The sequence below is a fragment of the Oxyura jamaicensis genome, chromosome 3 (genome assembly GCF_011077185.1).
Source record: "Oxyura jamaicensis isolate SHBP4307 breed ruddy duck chromosome 3, BPBGC_Ojam_1.0, whole genome shotgun sequence".
Taxonomy (NCBI): Eukaryota; Metazoa; Chordata; class Aves; order Anseriformes; family Anatidae; genus Oxyura; species Oxyura jamaicensis.
The window spans coordinates 75,521,172-75,541,628 of record NC_048895.1 but is presented as its reverse complement, the minus strand read 5'-3'; the positions used below and the strand labels follow the sequence as shown (position 1 = coordinate 75,541,628).

The following is a 20,457-nucleotide window of genomic DNA, read 5'->3' as shown; positions in this document are numbered from 1 at the left end:
CCACTGTTAGACAGGTTTGCTGGAAAAATGTGATGTCCTTTCCCAATGCAGAGATATTTGCTGTATAAAACTATGAGAACAGGAAAATATGACTATTCTTACCTCTCTTTAAATAATAAGGCCCATAGACATATCAGAGAAGGTGTTCAGCTTGCATGTAGCTGAAAGGACAGAATCAGACCTGTCAATCCTCACTAGGAAGAAACTGAGAGACCCCGCACATGAACAGCCAACTAAGGAGACACTATAATAAAAGGCTTGATAAAGGATTTGCCAAGATACGTGCCCACAGGAGGGCATGTGTTGGACTTGCTTAAATTACTCAGTGATGCCTTTGCCTTAGCACATACAAAGTCCACTCTGGGTAAGGTGCCCATGGGATTGGTTGATAAGACTGCTCAAAGGAAAGCCATTTTCAGATTCGCACAAGTAGCTCCCCGGCTACATGGGGTTGTTAGCAGCTTCACACCATGTATGTCTCACTGCATAAACAATATCTACAGTGCACCAGACTTCCCAAGGGTGACCAGAAATGCATGGACTCATAAGCAACATCCAGGGCCTCCTATAGTGGTCAAATAAGTGTCGTTGTAAGGTGACCAGAAGCCAGAACTACCAGAAGATACACTAAAAGAACAGAAAAAGAAAAAAAGCACTCTACATAAAGAAACTGCTCTGACAGCAAAGTTCACATACAATTATCAAGGTTTCATTTGTGAAAGGTTTGACCTGCATAAAGCAAAATGGAAATGGCACATTTTCAAGGGAAACTCAGGTGTTCCTGTTCTGAACTGAGACTAATGTGTCAGGTTTTACCCCAAAGCTACATGCAGTCTGAAGGCCCACTGAAACAACATATAAGACTCGATATAATAAGAAAAAAAATTGCAGCACCTGGAATTACAGCAAAGCCAAGGAACAAACAAAAATCAAAATTCTATTATCCAGTTGCATTGATTAACCTTAATAGAATTATAGAATAAATATTTAACACCATTACATTTTTATCTCTGTATGATACTCCTTTTTTAAAAAAAATAACAAAATCACTAGATAAACACAAATATGAAAGAACAGAACAGACAGAACAGACACAAGGAAGGAGGTATGTTTTAACAGGAAAAGTGCAGAACAGTATTGATCAACAAAACTAAAGGCTCCTTCTCTTTCATCATTTGTCCTCCATTTCCTAGAACTTGCTATTCTTGATCTCCAAAAGACTCATTCTGCAAGCCAATAAAACTGTGCTAATTTAATTATCTCTTATGGGTTCTTTAGATATAACCTATATTTGGCAGATTATTGACAGATTATTTTAGTAGAAAAACATTATTTTACATCTACCCTTATAAACTTTAGCTCTGATTTTGGGGTCAGCTGCAGTCTTTCAACTTTCCACCTACCCTTTAAACCTGAGCATCTTTGGATTTATCCAAACACATGATCAGTTTTTATCAATGCATTTTTGATCAGTTTCAGCCTCTGAATCTATGTTAATGCACTGAGGGTGCAACAGGCTAGACACCAAGTAAGGCTTCAGGCTTGGTGCTGAAAGGATGGAGAGACTCAAATCAACTAAGAATTACAGGTGGGAATAAATGTCTGAAAACAGGAGCAAATGTTAATTTGAACTGACAATTTTGAATAAGAAGCAGCAAATCTTATTGAATCTAGTAATAAGCAGCGTATATACACGAAGACATAAAAACATAGGTTGGGTGTAGTTATCGCTAATTTTGTGCTAAATATGTTATATCCAATGTAGTTTGATTTTAAGGTGCAAAAATAATGCTCTTCTATCAAGTGTATCATTTCATTCACATTTTTAAGACTATCCTTTAGATGTCACTAATCAGGCATTCCCACCTAAATTTCACAGATTAAAAAATATGCAGCAAATTATATTTTGCTGTATGTAAACCAGCCTGCTAACTTGAATTGGAACTATGCCTCATTTCCATACACATGATCTCTGAGACAAGAAAATGCATCTTTTCCTTTGTCTCACATAGAGAGTTGAATGCTTATGCCATGACTTTGAAACTGTTGCTTTATCTGAGACAGTGCTGCTTCTGCAAATCCCATTATCTCTTACCATGAATCCTGTGCACTGAAGTTATGTGGGGCATACTGTTTTCATAGGCTTCTCTGCTTTCAGGGGATGATTTAGTCAGGGGCAAGGCTGACCGAGAGCCCCACCAGCCTTCCCTCCCAGGCTGCGGAGTGCCAAGGAAGTATCTGCCAGCTTCACATCTGCCTCCTTCACAGGCCTGAGTATGGAAATGTCTGTCATCACTCAGCCTGGAGTGGTCGAGTGCAAAACCATAGCAGAGAGCACTGCGGTCCGAATACTGTCTGTAGGCACAGGAGACATCATGGTGCTGGGAGCTCGGTCTGTCCGCAGGCTCCAGCAGCTGGGGAGAAGCTGTATCAGTTAAGGGGCTCCCACCCCACTGGCTTTCGTGGTCAGATTCAGATCTCTCGGTGTGAAATCCAGAATACTGCAAAACAAGAGAAGCAGTAGGGAAATTACTAGGCCTGGATGAAATCTGCAAGTAACTGCACTGAAAAGACAGATTATGCACGTGACAGGGCGTTTTCCATGAGCATGCCCACACATCTGCACCTTCTGATTAGACTCCTCATCCTTTCCTGTATAACACCCTGTAATGAGCTCACAGCTGATAGGACAGACCTCGTGAAAGTCTAAAACATCTCATGTCAACCCTTAATAGCCATCTCCTTTATGATGTGTGATATTAGGATCACCAACATCAATGTTGCAATTCAATATTTTTTTAATATGTCCAGGTTTTTCTTATTGCTTTGAAAGCCAGTGCTTATGTTCAGCAATGGTGCTGCAAGGCTCCTCTGCAAAATGCTTTTAAAATAACACCACTCCCAGAGCATTCTCTCATGTCAAATTGAAACTGAATGTGTTTGCAAGTTATTTTTTCAATGGTTCCATCTCTTTTCCACGTTTTTCTTCCTTACCTGGGGTATCTTGGAAGTTTTTTCCACCTATTATTAGGGAAAAGAAAGCTTCCCATAGATACTGGGACTCCCAACACTACTACAGAGTAAAGTCCCAAAGTGATAGTAGATCAGTAGGAAGCTAAAATCACAGATCTGTTGTATTGTGGGAACAAGGAAAATCAAGCAAATATTTGACAGAAAAGGAAACTGTTAGCCAAATCAGGCAGAGGGCATTTTGGCACCCTCACTTAAGCAGAGCCCTCCCAACACAGAAGAAGTAGTTAGCAGGCAGCTGGAAAAGTAAACAGAATAGGAGTATGAACATTTGTTTTGACAGAAGTAAGGGTTAAGTACAATTTCACAAATTTCTAAATATTCTTGATGAATGTTTTAAATTTTTGGATACCTTCTGGGAAAAAAAAAAAAAAAAAAAAAGAGAGAAAACGCAGCTTATTAGAATTCCTAGGATTTAGCTATCTCGGTTTTGGTTTTTAATCTTTTTATTTATTGGAACTGTCAAATTTCATGGAACATCTTTAAATCAATTTCACCCATGATTATGGAGTGGGATGAGACCAAAGCTGTACATGCTCACCTCTTCACTACTGCATACTCATGTCACAAATCAATGTATTACAGCATGAGACTTTGGAATTCTCCCATTCCATCACTCACCTTCCAGATGCCCACTCTGCTTTCTTTTTAATAGGCATTAGGCCTCTCTCCTAAAAACATAAGTTTACCTTCCTTTTCATTAGATTGAGTTGCTATGAAACTCCTCATTATCAGCCAGGATCAAGGTTTTATGCACTTACCACTCAAAAGTACTGACCAGATGTTTGACTTACAGAAACTTAAACCATCTGTGCAACATCAGTAGTGGAACTACTTCAGTTTCGGCATTTAATTGGGTATTTCTTCAGATTCCAGTTCATATCTGTGAATACTGTTTGTTAACAAGATAGGCTATTTAAAGGCAAGAAAGAAAGGGCTGTGGCTTTGAAGAGCTCTATTATATTTTGTTATTAGTTGACAGAAGAATACCCGTAGGCAAAAAGCCTACTGGTAGATATGGAGGAAGCCAGCAATCTAGTACCACCATATTGATTGCAAAATTTTAATGATGAAATAATAAATCTGATTGTGGATGGAGTTAAGATAGTTACATAGCCACAAAAGAGTTCTTTTAAATGCCAGTAACTCAACATAAGTTAACTAGGTTAACTGAGTTAACTTTATTCAGCCATCATAATGTTTTCTGACCTATTGGGACATTGAATTCTCTTATTACCCTTTCAGATCCAGCATCTTCAGACTGCTTAGTAACAAAGAAATCTTTATAAATACTGAACTGAATTTTTTGACAAAATATATAGGTATAATGAAGTTTACAATTTTAAAATTAGCAATGATTAACAATATTTTAACTCTTAAATTTTAGTTAACATGTAAATTCACAAAACAAAAAAACTGGTTTCGTACCTGTTTTTATTTTTAGAATTATTTTTAGCAAACATTTTGGATTTGGATTTGATTTTTATAAACTACATGTATTTTTTAATTTAAAAATTAAACAGGAACATTACGTAATATATGCATAAATCTAAGTATAAAAATGTTCAAAGTTGTTTTGTTTTCTTATTAAAACCAAAACTAAGAATATGTACTTCTTTCATGAGGACAAAAAAAATATTTTTGAATTTTATTTTGAATATTTAATTTTGTTTACAATTTATGACGGTAATAAATGTCAATTATTCTTTCAGACTGAAAATTCTGAAGTTCATTTGGCTCTTATAAGTATTATTCTACCAGTTCACTGTTTCTAAGGATACATCAGGGTCCAACTTATCTTCCTTTCACGGGAATTTCCTCATTTAACTGACAAAATTACACCTTTTTTAAAAAAAATAAAAAAATAAAATCTTGAACTTAAACACAAAGGCTTCAATTGCACAAGCCTTTCCAAGAATGGGAAAACATTTCAAAGTGTACATGCCCAGTGTGTCAGAAACATACCATGTAATGTCATATAACCATGTAGTCAAGACCAACAATACTTCATGCATATTCTTTGTACTTGATGTAAATGATGATTATTTGAGATCTGACCCATAGCAGCTGCTAGGCCATGGACAGAATGAAATTAACACAGTGAATAGTTTGTGGCCCACATTGTCTAACAACGTTTGATATGACTGCTTGTTCTTAAGGTAGAACATAAGCAGACATAGGCCAAAAATATGTCTAATTCCCTTTAAAGCTAATCACATCTCAATTTGGCACCATCAAGCTGCCTCTACTGCTGCAGTCCTACAACTGTCTCTTATGGGAATCTGATGTTGACAGGTGGAGACTCCAAATACGGACATGCATGACAAGATGATGGGGGGAGAAATGAAAGGATGATCAAAGATACTACTTTGCTGAAATGAGAGTGGAAACACTATCTCTCAAGTCAGAATTAGGCTCCCATATGTCAAGTGATGAAAGACCATAGAAAACAGAATTTGATTTAATGAAAATTCTGGCCAATTAAAATTAGTGAAAGATATATTTTTTTTAATCCCAATCCTGCCTCACCAGAAATGTTTTCCTTCCTGCTAATTTTTGCCTTCTAACTTCTCACAGGTAGAATGTATTGTCTTTGTTTTTGACAAAGTTTAACCAGAAGACTGAACTTAAACATGATGAAGTTCTTCAGACAGGCAACATCCGAAATCACTTCAGGTGGTTTCTGAATCATCTTCTAGCATAAAGAACAATAATAAATGAATTAAGTGGTCCTCCAGCTGGTCCTGGAGTCTGAACTAGCACCTCAAGATACTAGAAATATCTTCCAAAGTGTTAATTCATTGTACCATTGCAGTGAGAGCACACTGGCAGGATTAGCACTGACACAGAAAGGAGCTATTGGCCATCAGTAATGCTCCTTTTACTCCAAGAAAAACTTCAGAATGAAAATAGGAAAGTATCAATTCCATGTCTAATAAAAGCTTGCTTTAAGGGAGCCAATGGAAGTGTATTAAGCCAGAAGACAATTGTAGTATTTCGTGGGTGATTTTCTTCTGCCTGACCTTTCATTCCCTACAGGTGTCTGACTGGCCTGACCACTCATCCTGTCATATACAGCAACAGCAGCCTGCTCCACACACACTGCCAGATGTTCAAATAATAGATGTTATAGTTATCTAATTTTCTGGCAGCCTACTCAGGTTTTTATCATTAGAAACATTAAATATATAGTGAAACCCTCTCAGAGTTCTCCTTTCCATGAAAAACTTTCACTACAACAGCATTAGCAGCTTTCTTCTTGATTTGTGTCTTAACCATGAGAAAAAACATCACAGATGCAGGCAGCATTGTACTAAGAACATATGCATGCTTTTAAATCACTTTTATCTTACTTTTTACTAATGTAATCCTGAAATGTAAAATATGTTCTTTTTGCATTCACTGTTATAGGCAGAACAGATGGTGAAAGGCTTAGATTAAAGTAATACAGCATGTCCATTAAAATAACCCCCACTGCTGGTGACTCTTCACCAGATCAGGAGTTATGTTTACTATAAAAAGAGGGTTTTGCTTTGCTTTTGAATACACTGGAAGCTGCCAAAGCTTTAGGCTACAGGAAGAAATGATAAACAAAAGAAAGGCTGACTAGAATTCAGTCTGACTGATATCTTTACCCCATTGTTTAAAATAGTAGAGGATATATCCAAACAGAGGTGGATTGCAGAATTAATCCAGGTTATTTGTTTAAAGTAGCTATATATTCAATTTACCTCCAGTATCAGCACTGTGGTAGGTTAGTAATTATACACTACTGGAGAAGGCTATTACTCTCCAAAAATTGTGCATGCTGTAACACACACACCAAAGCCTGGATCCAACAGCAACTGGGTACATCCTTAGTTGTATGTATGCATTCATTATATATATAGCTATATTAAGTATACACATGTATTAAGTATATGTAAATATATATTCTTTATACAAGAATAGGATGAGAAATGAAACAATAAAAGTTTATCCAGATTGACCATAAAAAATTTTCATTAGAGGCAGACAACAGACAATTTGAAATATTTTCTTCAAACAATCATCATTAATGGGAGATTAAACTCCAAAGCAGTTGTTCAGATGATCACAATTAAAATGTTTTTCCAATCTTGTTGCTATTTCCTGTGTACAGAATAAATGAGGTCCAGGGCTAGATTTTTGGAACACAAAATAAATGAGGTCCAGGGCTAGATTTTGGGAGCCCCTCACAATTATTATTATTCTAGGGGAAGACTGCAGACATCTTTTGACCAACTCACAATTTCCTTTTTATGCATATCTCTATCAAGTTCTCTCTCCTACTTTTTCATCTTCTCTTTCAGCTCTCTTCCTCTCTGTTAGGACAGAACTAGAAGAGCACTGTTCAATGTGTTCTGGTAAATTCTAGGGCTCTGTCATGAATTTTGAGTTGCTTTTCTCTGCTCACCCTTTCCCTGCTTAGGACAGGTTCCACAGAACCCAGAAGCCCACTGTGCTAAGGTTAGTTGGTGTTAATCAGATGCTGATAAGTGTCTCCAATTTAATGAACTCAATAAAAGAGTCTGCAAGCACCATATTGCATTATGTCTGGTTTTGCATTAGGTTTGAGGACAAAAAAAAAATAACATTGTGTTAGGTGACCAAAACACCCCCCTTTTGCCCTAGTGGTGAATGTTCAACTGAAATTTATTAATGTGGTTTTCTTACAGTTCACATCTCATGTAGCTATCCTAGGGGCACACAGCTGGCAAGGGAGTGGATTCTCAGTCATCACCCAATAAAGCATATAATTCCCTTTTCTCATCAAGAGTGGAGAAGCAAAGTAAATGCTAAGAGGAAAAAATATTTAAAAAAAAAAAAAAAACATAAATCTAAAATCTCTTAGGTAACCTTAAATTTGAGAAATACCTTTGCTCACTGCTGTTATTTTACTAATGAATTTCCTGCTTTCTTCCTCCACCAAAAAAACAGTGTCCTTTTTATGACATGCTCTCTCTTTCCAGCCATGCCTTTTGAGTCGCACTTTAATTCTCCACAACTGACTGGCAAATTATGTGGGCTGGAGACTAAGGGACACAGGCCATACCACCTGCTGTATGTTCTTTATAACAGCTTTTCTTAGTCTTTCAACAGTTTATTCAGTGGTTGAGAAGGATGAGAGGGATGCAAAGCCAAGCTGCCAGCGTTGCTTGTGGTGATGTGCTACAATGAACGGTATGACCATTTTTCAAGATACTGGCAACTAGCACTGTTGCTTCTTTATGAATGACGAAATCTGTGACTTTACTACCAGGCAGCTGGTAATGAGGATGCAAAATGAAACTGGAGACTAAACATCCTCAGCTTTCAGACGGCAGTCCCTGATAAACCAACAGTCTCAACACTGCACTGCTAGTTCAACATTTTTTTTTTTCTGGTCACAGAGAGAATGAAATGGTACTGATGAAAGTTACACTTTCAGAAAGCTAATTGGATTGGGTTTTCAGTTGGGATTGTCCTGCTAGCAAAGGAGGACTTCAGAAAGGACCATACAAAGGGAAACAAAGAGCAATTCCAAGAAATCAAAGACAGTCATCTTAAAAATATAATTTAGAATTAATTGTAGGTATCTTTCCTGATTCTTTAAAGCAGTTTTATTACAATTGGTTGCTGTAGTGTATTCAACAAGAAGGGCCCATAGAAATAACCCATATTAATAACCCATAGAAACGTGGGAACAAATGCTAATATGACAATAGCTGTAACAATCTCTGGTAAATTTAGATTCTAAAAATTAAGCATCTGAGTTCCTGTCTAGGTGCTTGGTTAAATATTTCCTGTATCAAAAGCAGATGACATTCATCTGAAACTCTTACTTGGTACTTTTGAGGAAAGCAAGGAAATGATGTAGACACATGGGCTGACATTGTAAACTCAAAGACGTCAGTTTAGAACAGAGAAACTGCTATCCTTTGGATCAATATTGACCTGGATGCTTTTAAAATATATAGCTCCCCAATGTTACATCATGAATGCATACATTTATACCCATTGAGCAGTGGAATAAGGGCTCTGTAAGACCTGTGTTATTTTTTAGCAAGCATAATGGTTAGTTCAACAGATTGGATTTATTTGAGCTAAACAGCTGACAATGTAGGTATGCAAATGCTGTGGCACTGTTTGCAGAAATCACTTGCATAGATGCATTCGGCAAGCTGCAAGTTAGTGACCCACTTGAATCTGGTCCATTCTATAAGCAGGGACGTGTTCCTAAAACATGAGGCCTTAAAATGAAATCTGGGAAATTAAAGTTTGCTGATACCAATGGCCTACTAGAGCTTCCTCCCTTTCAAAGCTTCGTACACAGAAAAGCCACCTTGTTCCAATTCAGCTAGCTAGCTTGCTGTTTTCCCTCCTCAAAATTCACTCCTTTGGACTAGCATTCAGCGTTGAACTGCTGTCAAACATCTGGCAACTTTCTAGATATGTTGGAATTATCAAAGAGTAAGTAAGATAAACCAAGTTTTCTCAGATGGCAAAACTCACAGTCCTCACAAACCAAGTATTTCAAAAGCAACATTTTCACTTGTCCTTCTGTCCACTCCTCATTAACTCTGAGCCCTGTGCTGTTACTGTTGTTGATGATGATTTATTATGCATGCTGAAACATAACTGTTTCCAGCTTTTTAGAAACAGTTTAAAGAAACATATTCCTGTCTCAACATCTTATAACTTGTCATCCTTTATTCCCTTTGAGTAACATGTTCTTTGGACCATTCTAATTACTTGAGTAAAATAGCAGTCAAAATCAAGATATGCAAAAAGATTTAATTTTGTTTTCCAAAGACAACTACCTGTGGGTATGGTGATGTCCTTGATTTTGACTTTGTGCTCGAGAGGCGAGATTTGCTTGCCTTTCTATTATCCGTTATGGTCGGAGTTGAATTTGCGTATGAGAATGCCGGCTTGGTAGCTGTGACCTGATCCAAGGAGAGCTGTAGTCCTTTATATTCAGTATCCCTATATAAAAGGCAAAAGCGAAAAACAAACTCACTTCATATCTTAATGGGAAACATACTTTCCTTCTTAGTGGGAGGTGGAAATGAAAGATATTTTTAAGGAAAAAATAAAATCATCCAGGACAAGCCAGTATACCACCCTAATACATTTAAGTAGTATAGCTTACTAAACAATAGCACTATTTTTAAACTGAAAAAAATACAATTTATTTTTGCAGCCAACTGTTATCATCCTGATCTACTTTTTTTTTCAGTAATAAACTAGGATGGGAATTTCTAGGATGGCATTTCTGAGATTTTTACTACACTTCTGCATTGGTCACACAGCTAAGCAGTAAATAGGACACATTTTCATTGAAACTCTTAACTGTACTAGAAACTTACCACATGTTTATATGTGTGTGTGTTAGTGTACATGTGAGGGTGCACATAACAGCCCACAAATACAGATGGTTAAATAAATTGAACATGTTTTTAATGGGAAACAATTTAAAAAGTTATATTTTTCATTATTTACATGGTTTCAGGCAATTGGTGCAAATCTGTAAATCTTTATTCTTCTATGCATCCTGTGAGTTGTTATTCCTCTGTTTGAAGAGTCTCTTACACTGAAAGAGCTTTGCAGACAGAGAAAACAGCTAAATAAATAAAAATCTTGTAATTTAAATGGCCTGCCACACACTCACAAAATATCAGAGGTTTTCTATAAGGAGATAGATACAATGCCAGTTCTTCAAGTTCTGTATTAGTTTCTTCAAACCTTCTAATGAATACTTAAAAGTAAGGAAAACTGGCACTATTCATGATGTCTTCCTAACCCATAACGAGGGCATATGTCTTGGACTGCACCCCTCTGCACACATCTGTGCGTCTGCTGGTACCCAGGGGAGTAAGAAACGAGCTCTCCAGCTTTCATGTAGTCATACGGAACCTATTCTGACAATGATTCATTTAAACAGAGCAGAGCAAGAGTTTCTCCCTCACCTACCTACCTGGAAGAAAAGAGGAAGGATTCATGGGTTTTCTCTTCCTTTGTGTTAATCAGGAGAGAAGGAAAGAATAAAGCTTGACTTATGCAGTCAAAGAGGCAACATATTCATTCACACATTACCCCATGCTTTGTTTGAACCTAAAGGCTCATCCTCATCCTTAATGAATTATATTAATAGTAAATTATTCACTCAACTTTAGCAACAATATCTTGTTTTATAATCACATGTATATTGATGTAAGCCATGACGGTTTAACATTTTTTTCAGAAAGGAACTGCACTACAAAATGAACATATCACAGTTTAGTACACTGAAATTTCAGATAAAAATCAGTGGCAGAAGGATAAACTTGGTAAATTACTGAAATAAATGACATAGGATTAATCATTGGACAACCATAGATAAATCTGCAGAATAGACAAATTAATTACTGACAATTCTACACTAACATTGGTTTGCATCTGATAAACAACAAACTTACTGGTAGAATAGGTTTAGTTTTTTTGGCAATGCAGACGATTTGTATGTATTCATGCGCATATCACACATGAAAGCAAATCACTGGCATTAGAACTGTGATGACTACATTGTTTCCAGTCCATAGTGGGTAGAGAATTGCCAAGCATGATTACTGTTTTGTAATGCAAATTTACTTCTTAATGAGGTCATTTCTTCAAATTTTGCCTTTAATTGAGGTAGGTCTCTGCTACAATATTTGCATTTCAAATATCCTCCCTGCAGTGAAAACATCTGAATATATGGATTTCCATTGGCCTGTTCAACAGGTAAGGCTTGTCCACATATTTTGAAACCATTAATCTTTCCCATGCTTACCCCCAGAATTTTAACCCAGACAGCTTGGCTTGACTTGCAAAAGCATCTGTTTCCATAATGGAGTCCTTTCAAATTATCTTCATATTACACAAAACATCAGAAACAATGTCAATGAATCTTCATATTTAACCACTACAGTAGCATGAGGCATTATCAATAGTCCTAAAAACTATCAATTGCACCATTATATACACATTTCCAGTGACATATTGATTATAAGAAAATATGGAGGAAAGGTCCTGCCGTCTCACTATCAGGTGCATAAGGTGCATCCAGAAATGAAAATGGATCAAAACTGAGGAGATAAAATGTTCACAAGTTTAAGCAGATGAGGAGATTCTGTTTTGCTTTTATAACCTACCAACTCTTTTGCCTTCCATTCTGCTGGAGAAGCTATAGCTCTGCACCCCTGCCATTACCCACTCATCTCTGGTGCATGCCACCTGGTAATCGCCTGCTGTTTTCTCCTGTCAGTTAAGTAGTCTTGAAAAATTAAAATAAACACCACCTCAGTATTCAGGCCTCAGACTGTTACTCCTGCACAACTTGTCTGCTCTTAAGTCCTGTATAAGGACTGAGATCTTAGAGACTACATTGTAGAACGGTTCTCAGCCCTGAGAATCTAAAAAACACGTATGTTGGACCTGTCCAAAACCTTACATGCTGTTATGTGTTACCTTTCTAAATTCTTGGTATGTCGAGGATGAGGAGTCACCTTCCCAGAACACCACACATTAGAGTAAGTACCAAAAGCTAGTATTTGCAGCTAATTGCTGAGAACAATAAGTTCTTGCTGCTGAATGTGAAGTTGCTGGTTAAAAAACACATCTGCACTCTCCTTTCAGATGAAACACCTGGACTTTTTGCATCACCAAGACATGATTCAATACCATCCCTAACCTAGCACAGCTACCCCTCAGGAGACCCAAGACAGATACCAGAAAATCACTAACAACAGGCCAAGATAAATATCAGAAGTTAAAAAAAATAAAATAAATAAAATGAAGAAGAAGAAGCTAAGAAAACATGGAGGAAGGGTCCTGTGTTCTCAATGTCAGATGCAGGAGATGTTCCATCAAGAAATGAAAATGTTTGAGTATATCCATATGTACTATAAGGCAAAGGACTAGGGGAACCAGGACTCCTAGTGGTATACAAACTACAGATGGAAATTCTGACAACTTCCTGGAGGCATTTATAAAACTTCCGCCAACCATGGAACTGTAATCTCCAGATTCCTGTTCTCAGACACCTGAATCCTCTATTACACAGTCCTAGCAACACAGTAGTACGGCATTTCATGTTCTACATGTAATTCAAAAAAAGGTGGTGGGTACGAGCCTCTTCCTCCAAGGTCCTCACCTTCAGGATCCCACAGGGATCCATATAATCTACATCTATCTACATGAGACTGCTGAGAGAGAGAGTGATATGGCATGTGTTCAATTGCTAACAGTATGTTGCTGACAATCTACTATTTATCTCATTTTCTGATGCAACTATCATCACTATAAAACATCAGAATAACTACAGGAAATTAGCTCTTAAATGAAGAACAGATGGATCAAACTGAATCCAGACAAGACCAAAGTGATGCTTCTTTGCAAAGGGAAACACATTGAAGACCTCCACCTTTTCATGATAGGAAACAGTCATTCTTTCTGCAGTTGGATGGAAATTCGAGGTTCTCTTTGACTCCTTAGCATATGCTTCCAAAAATGTATTATTTCTTCTCTATCTTGTCCCTTCCCCCCAGATGAGAATTGGGCCAGTATGGTCAATGTATCAAGCACCTACAAACCAGATTACCATGCTTCACTGCAAGTGAAAAGAAATCAAAAAGCGTAAAATCCACTTGATACAATATACTGCTCCCCATTGTCTTCTCAGATGTAACTCACAGAAGTATTTCTACTCTGTACCTTGTTGCTGGCTCTTCCACTGCCCTACATATAGCTTGATCCTAATTTTGAAAGCACTTGTTGATGTACTAGAGTTAGCATCATGAAAAAATATGCATCAACGTCTGTACCAACTGCACTTCTCTGCATTAAAGTATCTGAAAGTTGAGTACAAAGCATTCTTTACTAAAGGGACATAGCTATATCAAGCTACATAGACAGAAATGGACAAAGGCTGAAGGAGAAAAGCATTTGGCAAAGGAAACTAATCTCTTTGCCCATGACTTGTGTGCCAGCTGGATCTGCAACACTTATGTGAAGAGTTCTCACAAATCAGCTTTATAAGATGCTTTCTGCCTACTATAACTGCCAAAAAGTACAACGTGAAACACGGTGGCAAGTCTCTCTAACAAAATTTTGAGGAAGAGATAATGGTTGATTAACATGTTAACCAAAAAAAGAAGTATCACAATACCACAGATCCCAAAATCCTGACAGACAAAAAAAAGGCTTACATAAATATGGCAATTGGGCCTGTGAATAGAACTCACCACGAAACTGAAACAGTGAGAGAGTTTTTCTGTGTGTGTTTGTTTTTTATGTTGGAGGGGAAAAAATGAGGAACGAGTGAGTCAGCTTTGCTAGAAATAGTGTTGGGAAGACTAGAATTAGTGACAAAGGCCCAAGACAAATTAATACTGTAGAGAAAAGCTGGGCTTTTCTGTGGTTGTGTTTGTCGGAGTAGTAGTTTGTTGGCTATTTGGGACTAGCATAACCAAAATCTAAAAACGAAAGTGAGTTAAGATTAGAGAGTTATGGGTACAAATAATTTTGAAGATATTAAGATTCCTGCTTAAAGACAGTATTGGCTATGGAACAGAAGAGAACTTAAGCCCTGAAAAATGCTTTCAAATAGCAAAAGCAGCTGAACAGGATGTATCCAGAGGAAGGAGTAAAATAGTGACATCCATTAGTGAAGAATAAATATCCAGATTGAACCAAGAGAACCTAAGAAGTAGGATAAAGACTCAAGAATAGAGATCTTATATATGTCCACTCATACGCAGCATAACCTTCAAAACAAGAAAGAAACCTTCAAAACATGAAGAAAAAATACAAAGCCTATATTAAAATTTGCAAAAGCCATAAGGAAAAGTATCTTTTCACCTTAATGCCACAACATGCCAGAAAGGAAGAATAAGTTACACATGCAGTGATTGAGAACACACAAATAACCAACAAAGAGACAGATATATACAGTGTATTTTCTTGTATCAAAAGACATTAAGTTTAGACACTCTGAAGAAGATTTACAGAAACTCAGTCTTCATACACGAAGTTATGGCATTAGATTAGAAATGTATTTCAGTTCATTCTCTCCAGCAGGAAAAAAATATATATATATACAACTGCAATCAGATCTTACTCTTATTCTCTGGTATCTCCCAATTGATAGTCTGAACAATATACAGTGATCATGCTGTCACTGGAAATCATAGCAAATAAAGAATAAAAAGGCACTAAGGGACCATAAAGTCCTGCAAACACTGGATAACCTACACCTATGTCATTCCTTAAACATATTAATGTAATTAATGAAGTACATGTTGAATGTAAAACATTAGATGACCTTAATACAGCAATTCCTACATCATGAGTACAATTATCCACACTTCTGAAACAAAGTGGAAAGCATTGCTTATGCAAATGAAACCAATGTGTAATTTTAATTGGTTGTATTATTATTTCTTATGAACAAATATATATTCAACGTTTCTTCTACTGCACGAAGTTATATATAAAAAGGGACGTGCTCTCTGCACTTTTTTGTTGTTGTTGTTAGAAATCAAGAACATTACTTTGGCCAGACTTTCTCCCAGTCTAACAGACTGTGGAATAGAAAACTTGTAATTAAACTAAAGGTGTTAATGTCATTAATGTTCATTCTATTTTGTTGAGTTGTTGCAATTCAGTGAAAATCAGCCATGAAGGTGGTAAAAGTCTGGCACTTCCTCATGCATGTCTCACCACAATACTGTAATATATCATTCTTCTACTTTTAAACAATGCCTGCAACTTTTAGCATTTCCACACTCCAGCTCATGCAATGCTAACAGCGCCATTCAACAGATGAGTGAAAAGAGAACAGATTCTGGCTGTTTGTCATGTTCATGGCTTTCTAAATCAGCAGATGGTACAACAAAACAGACAATTTCCTCATCTGCTGTGTCCTCTGTTCATGTACAATGAGTCTCAGAAATGTTTACAAAGGCCTCAGTCTGCTTGCGAGACTTGTCAGGAGGAGCAAACGCAATCCCCTTAGTATCTTCCCAAACCAGTCACGATAAGGGCACTTCAGTTCACTCACACAGGAAGCCAAATTTCAGGACATAAGCCTGAAGTGGGAAAAAAAAAAAAAAAAAAAAAAAAAAAAACTCTTGAACTTCACTGCTTATTATGAAGCTATACTGATGTTCAGTTGTCTGACCTCAGAGATACACCATGTCTCAGTTTTTCCATCAGTAATTGGGATGATGATGGCTATCCTCCCTAAATTCTTGAGTGAAAAGCCCCATAAAAAACTGACCTACTGCTCACCAAAGTAATTAGAAAGACCCTCTAGAAATCTCTCATGTCGTTGTTTATCACTAGAACATTTAATGGCTAAGTATTGCATTTAATTGGAGAAGTATGAGATCTGTACATTGGATCCCTTCACTGAGTGCCAGGCACCACCTATTTATCCCCATAAATAGTATAAGTAACAGTAGCTGTTTACATCTTGTTGAGTCAAAGTTTACAGCTTCTCCAACCATGAGATTCATGTACATGATATCATGTTTCTGTATTTGCTCTTAAAGACAGAGCTATCCAAACCAGGAAGTTCAATTAAATGATTTGATACATTCAGGAAAACTGAACCATGAAGTTTCCTATTCTGACCATTTAACATAAATGCCTGAGGGTATCTTCTAGAAGAACTACTGTCAAAGAAATTTTATAGTTTCCCTGATTGGTTTCTTGTCTCAGAGTGCAGTCATTTAACTGTCAGTTGGAGTTAAATAAAACGTGCTGGCCTCTAGATAATCATGGTGTAGCAGATATTTCAGCGGTCTAAAGGTACAGTTTGTCATTCCCAACCACATGTCTAGCCATCTCTGGCTCCAAAAGGAACCCTTTTTAAACTTTGTACACCTTTACTTACTAGATTTGCTAGATAAAAATACGCACCAATGCTTATTATTGTTTGTGAACAATGCTTATTATTGTAAACAAACAATAATTGTTTGTTTATATAATTAGCCTAAGATATCCTAGGCTAATTATATAAAGAGATACTGAACATCTTTAATTACATATAGCACTGACAATGAGCTTTAAATAAAATAAATAAAATAAATAAAATATGATTACCTCAGTTTAATTCTGTAACATTAATTTATACTAGGAATGTTTTCTTTCAAATGTGTCTAGGAACACAACCATCTAAAAGTCATGTATGGTGTATATTCAGTGCCTGTCAAGCTAAATGAAGAAATGTATATGATAGGAGTTTATAAAGGTTTTTATATGTTACAATCTGCCTGATATCAAAAAATTGAGATTAAAGGGGATAGTCTGCAATGCTTTCTTTTCTGGATAGCCACAAAACAGTTAAGAACAGAGTCTAGTGCAACATTTTATCCGAAGGCATGTTTAACCTTGCAGAACTCCATGATTCACATCCAAAAGTGTCAGCCTTGATTAAATTATTATGGTAACTTCCTGGTAAATATTTGTGGTTTTCCATTATTTTAAATTCACCTGAACATTCAGATCATATTTTTTCTTCCAATTCCTTTTCAGCTATTCCATGAAAAACAATGTCACCTCTGTGCGTCCGCATGTACATGCACACAGGATCCCTTTAGGAATTAGTGGCACACAAACATAAATTCTCACATACACATGTAAAACTGTTTCCATTTCACTGAAAGCCAGTCTGACAACAGTGCAACAGACTGCTGTTGTACAAGGTAGACTTTCCCATCTCAATCTTCTTAATATTTGTATGCGTTAAAAAAAAAAAAATACCTTGGATAACTGACACCTTTAAGACATTGATCTACTAGCCAGTTGATCTGGATTAAACTCTCAACTCTCCCACAGACCACTGGTGTCACACAGGACAAAACATATATCACAGGGTTTTTGAAAGCACTTGGCAACTGCCTGAATTTACTCTCAAGGCAGCCAATGGGACTCTTAATTCTGGTAGGGTCTAATTTAGCCCAGCACTGATCACTTCTAAGAACCCCTACCTTAATCTTCCTGACTTTCAGCTGTAAAAATGAGGATAACAATATTTTCCTATGGGGAAACACAAATTATGTGGAGCATCTTTGTCTGCCTCACCTAGTAAACTTCAGCTTTCTGTTGGAAGGAACAACCTCCCTCTGTCAATGCATATGGTAGCTAACGTTAGTAAGCTAAATCTCAGCTGCAGCCCCTGGCTGCATATCAACCACACACAAGAAATAAAAAAATATCCAAGACCAATACTTGTGTCACTATTTATGCAAAGCATGTTTTTATTATTACAGAATCTCCAGATATTCAACACAAATGTTTTAACTATGTCCTATACCGTTTATCCTTGATTAAATCTCTTCTAAATAGTTAATCATTAATGATTTCTTTACAGTTGCTGTGCAAACAGTTCATTCATGCCTATGACATATCAAATTTCACAGACGTGTTCTTTAATTGGATTCATTTATTTCTAATCTGCTTAAGCCCTCACTACTGTAATGCTTGACTAAATATACATTAAACTCACTTATTTAAACTGCTAAAATAAATTTGAGATGTATTCCAATAAAAATACTTGATTGAATACATGTAATACCATTGTTATTGTGTACCTAACTGAACAGAAATTATTAGAAATAGCACCTAGATAGCTGTATGATAGGCTTGGACAAAAGGATTTGAGACAAGTTGCTGATGATTTTTTTTCAGAAAGTATTAAAAAAAACAGCTTTCCAATCCTGAAGTTTCCCATAGCACATTAAGGTATGCTATAAGGAATGCCAAAAGGAGCTCCTCATGACTTTCATGAAGGGTGTTAACTGTTTTCACTCTAAAATCTGGGTACTGTTTCAGAAATAAGAGCTTCATCCCAGCTCTAGGCTAGGAAAATGGTTAAAACAAAAAAAGAAACTTTAAAGAAAATTTGACTATTCAGTGTTTTGTAAGTAACAATGATTAAAAAGATGGTACAAAATTACATAAAAATAGTGTAAACTCTGATGACCCCATTTGAAAATGTCAGAGTGGGACAGCAAGGATGGTGGGCTTGGAATGGCTTTTCTATGAGCAACAGAGACTCCTCAGGCTGAAAAAGAGATGACAAGGGGAACAAAAAAAATAATAAAAAAAAAAAATCTGTAAATTATGAGTGACAGAAAAAGTAAGTAGGAAATAGTTGTTCATTTTTTCTTCTAATACAAGATGTGTGGGTTACTATAGAATAGGAAAGGTAGCAATTTCGTAGTGAAAGGAGGCCTTTCTTACCACATTTACTTAAGCTACTCCTTGCTAAAAATTCACATGGTTTCAAAAAGCAATCAGATAAATTTGTGGTGAAAAACAAAACAAAACAAAACAAAACAAAACAAAACAAAAACAACAACAACAACAAAGTAACATTGACCCCTACTACCTTCAAAGATACCACTTCTCCACTTCTAGGAAGTTCTCTGAACTTCTTAAGGACTGAAAGAAAGTGCTGAAGAAGCATTATTCAATGCTTGTGATTGCTTAGGACAATGCTTGTCCTATTTTTAAACTCTTTCCAAAGTATTTGCTATGGTCACTATCAGTATGTGTCTGATCCTGTATAGCTGTTCTTATGTTACACTGGACACCACAGTAGTTCAGAAATTTCATACTTCAGTTCCTTTAAAACAACAAAGTGAAGAGTTTTCCTGACAATTTGTTATTAATTTTAACAGTTTGCTGTAAAAGTTAATTTATTGATATTTCAGATTTGATCAGCTCCATGTTCCCCGTAATTAAAGCTTTTGTTGTGAGAAAATTCCTAAGATCCCAATGCAAACAACAAAAAATTAGTTAGCTTCCCTGCTATAATTTTATTTTCTCTGAGAAGATGGATTATGCCTCATTTGATGGACTTTCTGATAGGCTTCTGTGATCTGAGGATAGTTTATCTAAGAAAAACAATATGCTTGAAAAAAAAAATGGTTTACTATTCATTCTGTTATTTCCTCGTTGGCAATTTTTCTATCTGTGTGCCTCATAACATACTTGTCCATCATTCTAGCCTACTTTTTCTGATCAGCTAGGCCCCGTGGTACAGAGGCACGTTGAATCCAAGAGGGTTCATGACCCCCATCTGGTGAGGAGGTCCCATCTATAGTAAGTCACTTTCTCTGTCATCAGATTAGTCCCTTCTCATCATAAGACTTTCACCTTCTTCTTCAGAAGCAAGATATTTTTTTTCAACAAACATGTTTATAACTCACTTGTTTAGAGTTCCTCAGCTTTGGCCGAGGGACAGCCCTTTGTCCCTTCAGGCCATTATCTGCCATTCTCTGCCCACAAGCAAGCAACCATGATATGCTACTTAATAAATGCTTTTAAACTGAATTGTTTTGGTTGACTTAGGGAAGGGAAGGGAAGGGAAGGGAAGGGAAGGGAAGGGAAGGGAAG

The 20,457-nt window shown here is 36.6% G+C and overlaps 1 protein-coding gene across 2 annotated transcripts in view; it reads right to left on the bottom strand.

Annotated features, from left to right (window-relative positions):
- The window catches only part of SIM1 (SIM bHLH transcription factor 1), a 46,651-nt gene that overhangs the window by 3,682 nt on the left and 22,512 nt on the right, over positions 1-20,457 (bottom strand). For both annotated transcript variants that reach the window (XM_035323142.1, XM_035323141.1), the window contains 2 exons: positions 9,852-10,017; positions 2,096-2,501 (listed from right to left, as the gene is read on the bottom strand). In XM_035323142.1, coding sequence (XP_035179033.1) covers positions 2,096-2,501; positions 9,852-10,017 — 572 coding nt within the window. The remainder of the gene's footprint in view (positions 1-2,095; positions 2,502-9,851; positions 10,018-20,457) is intronic.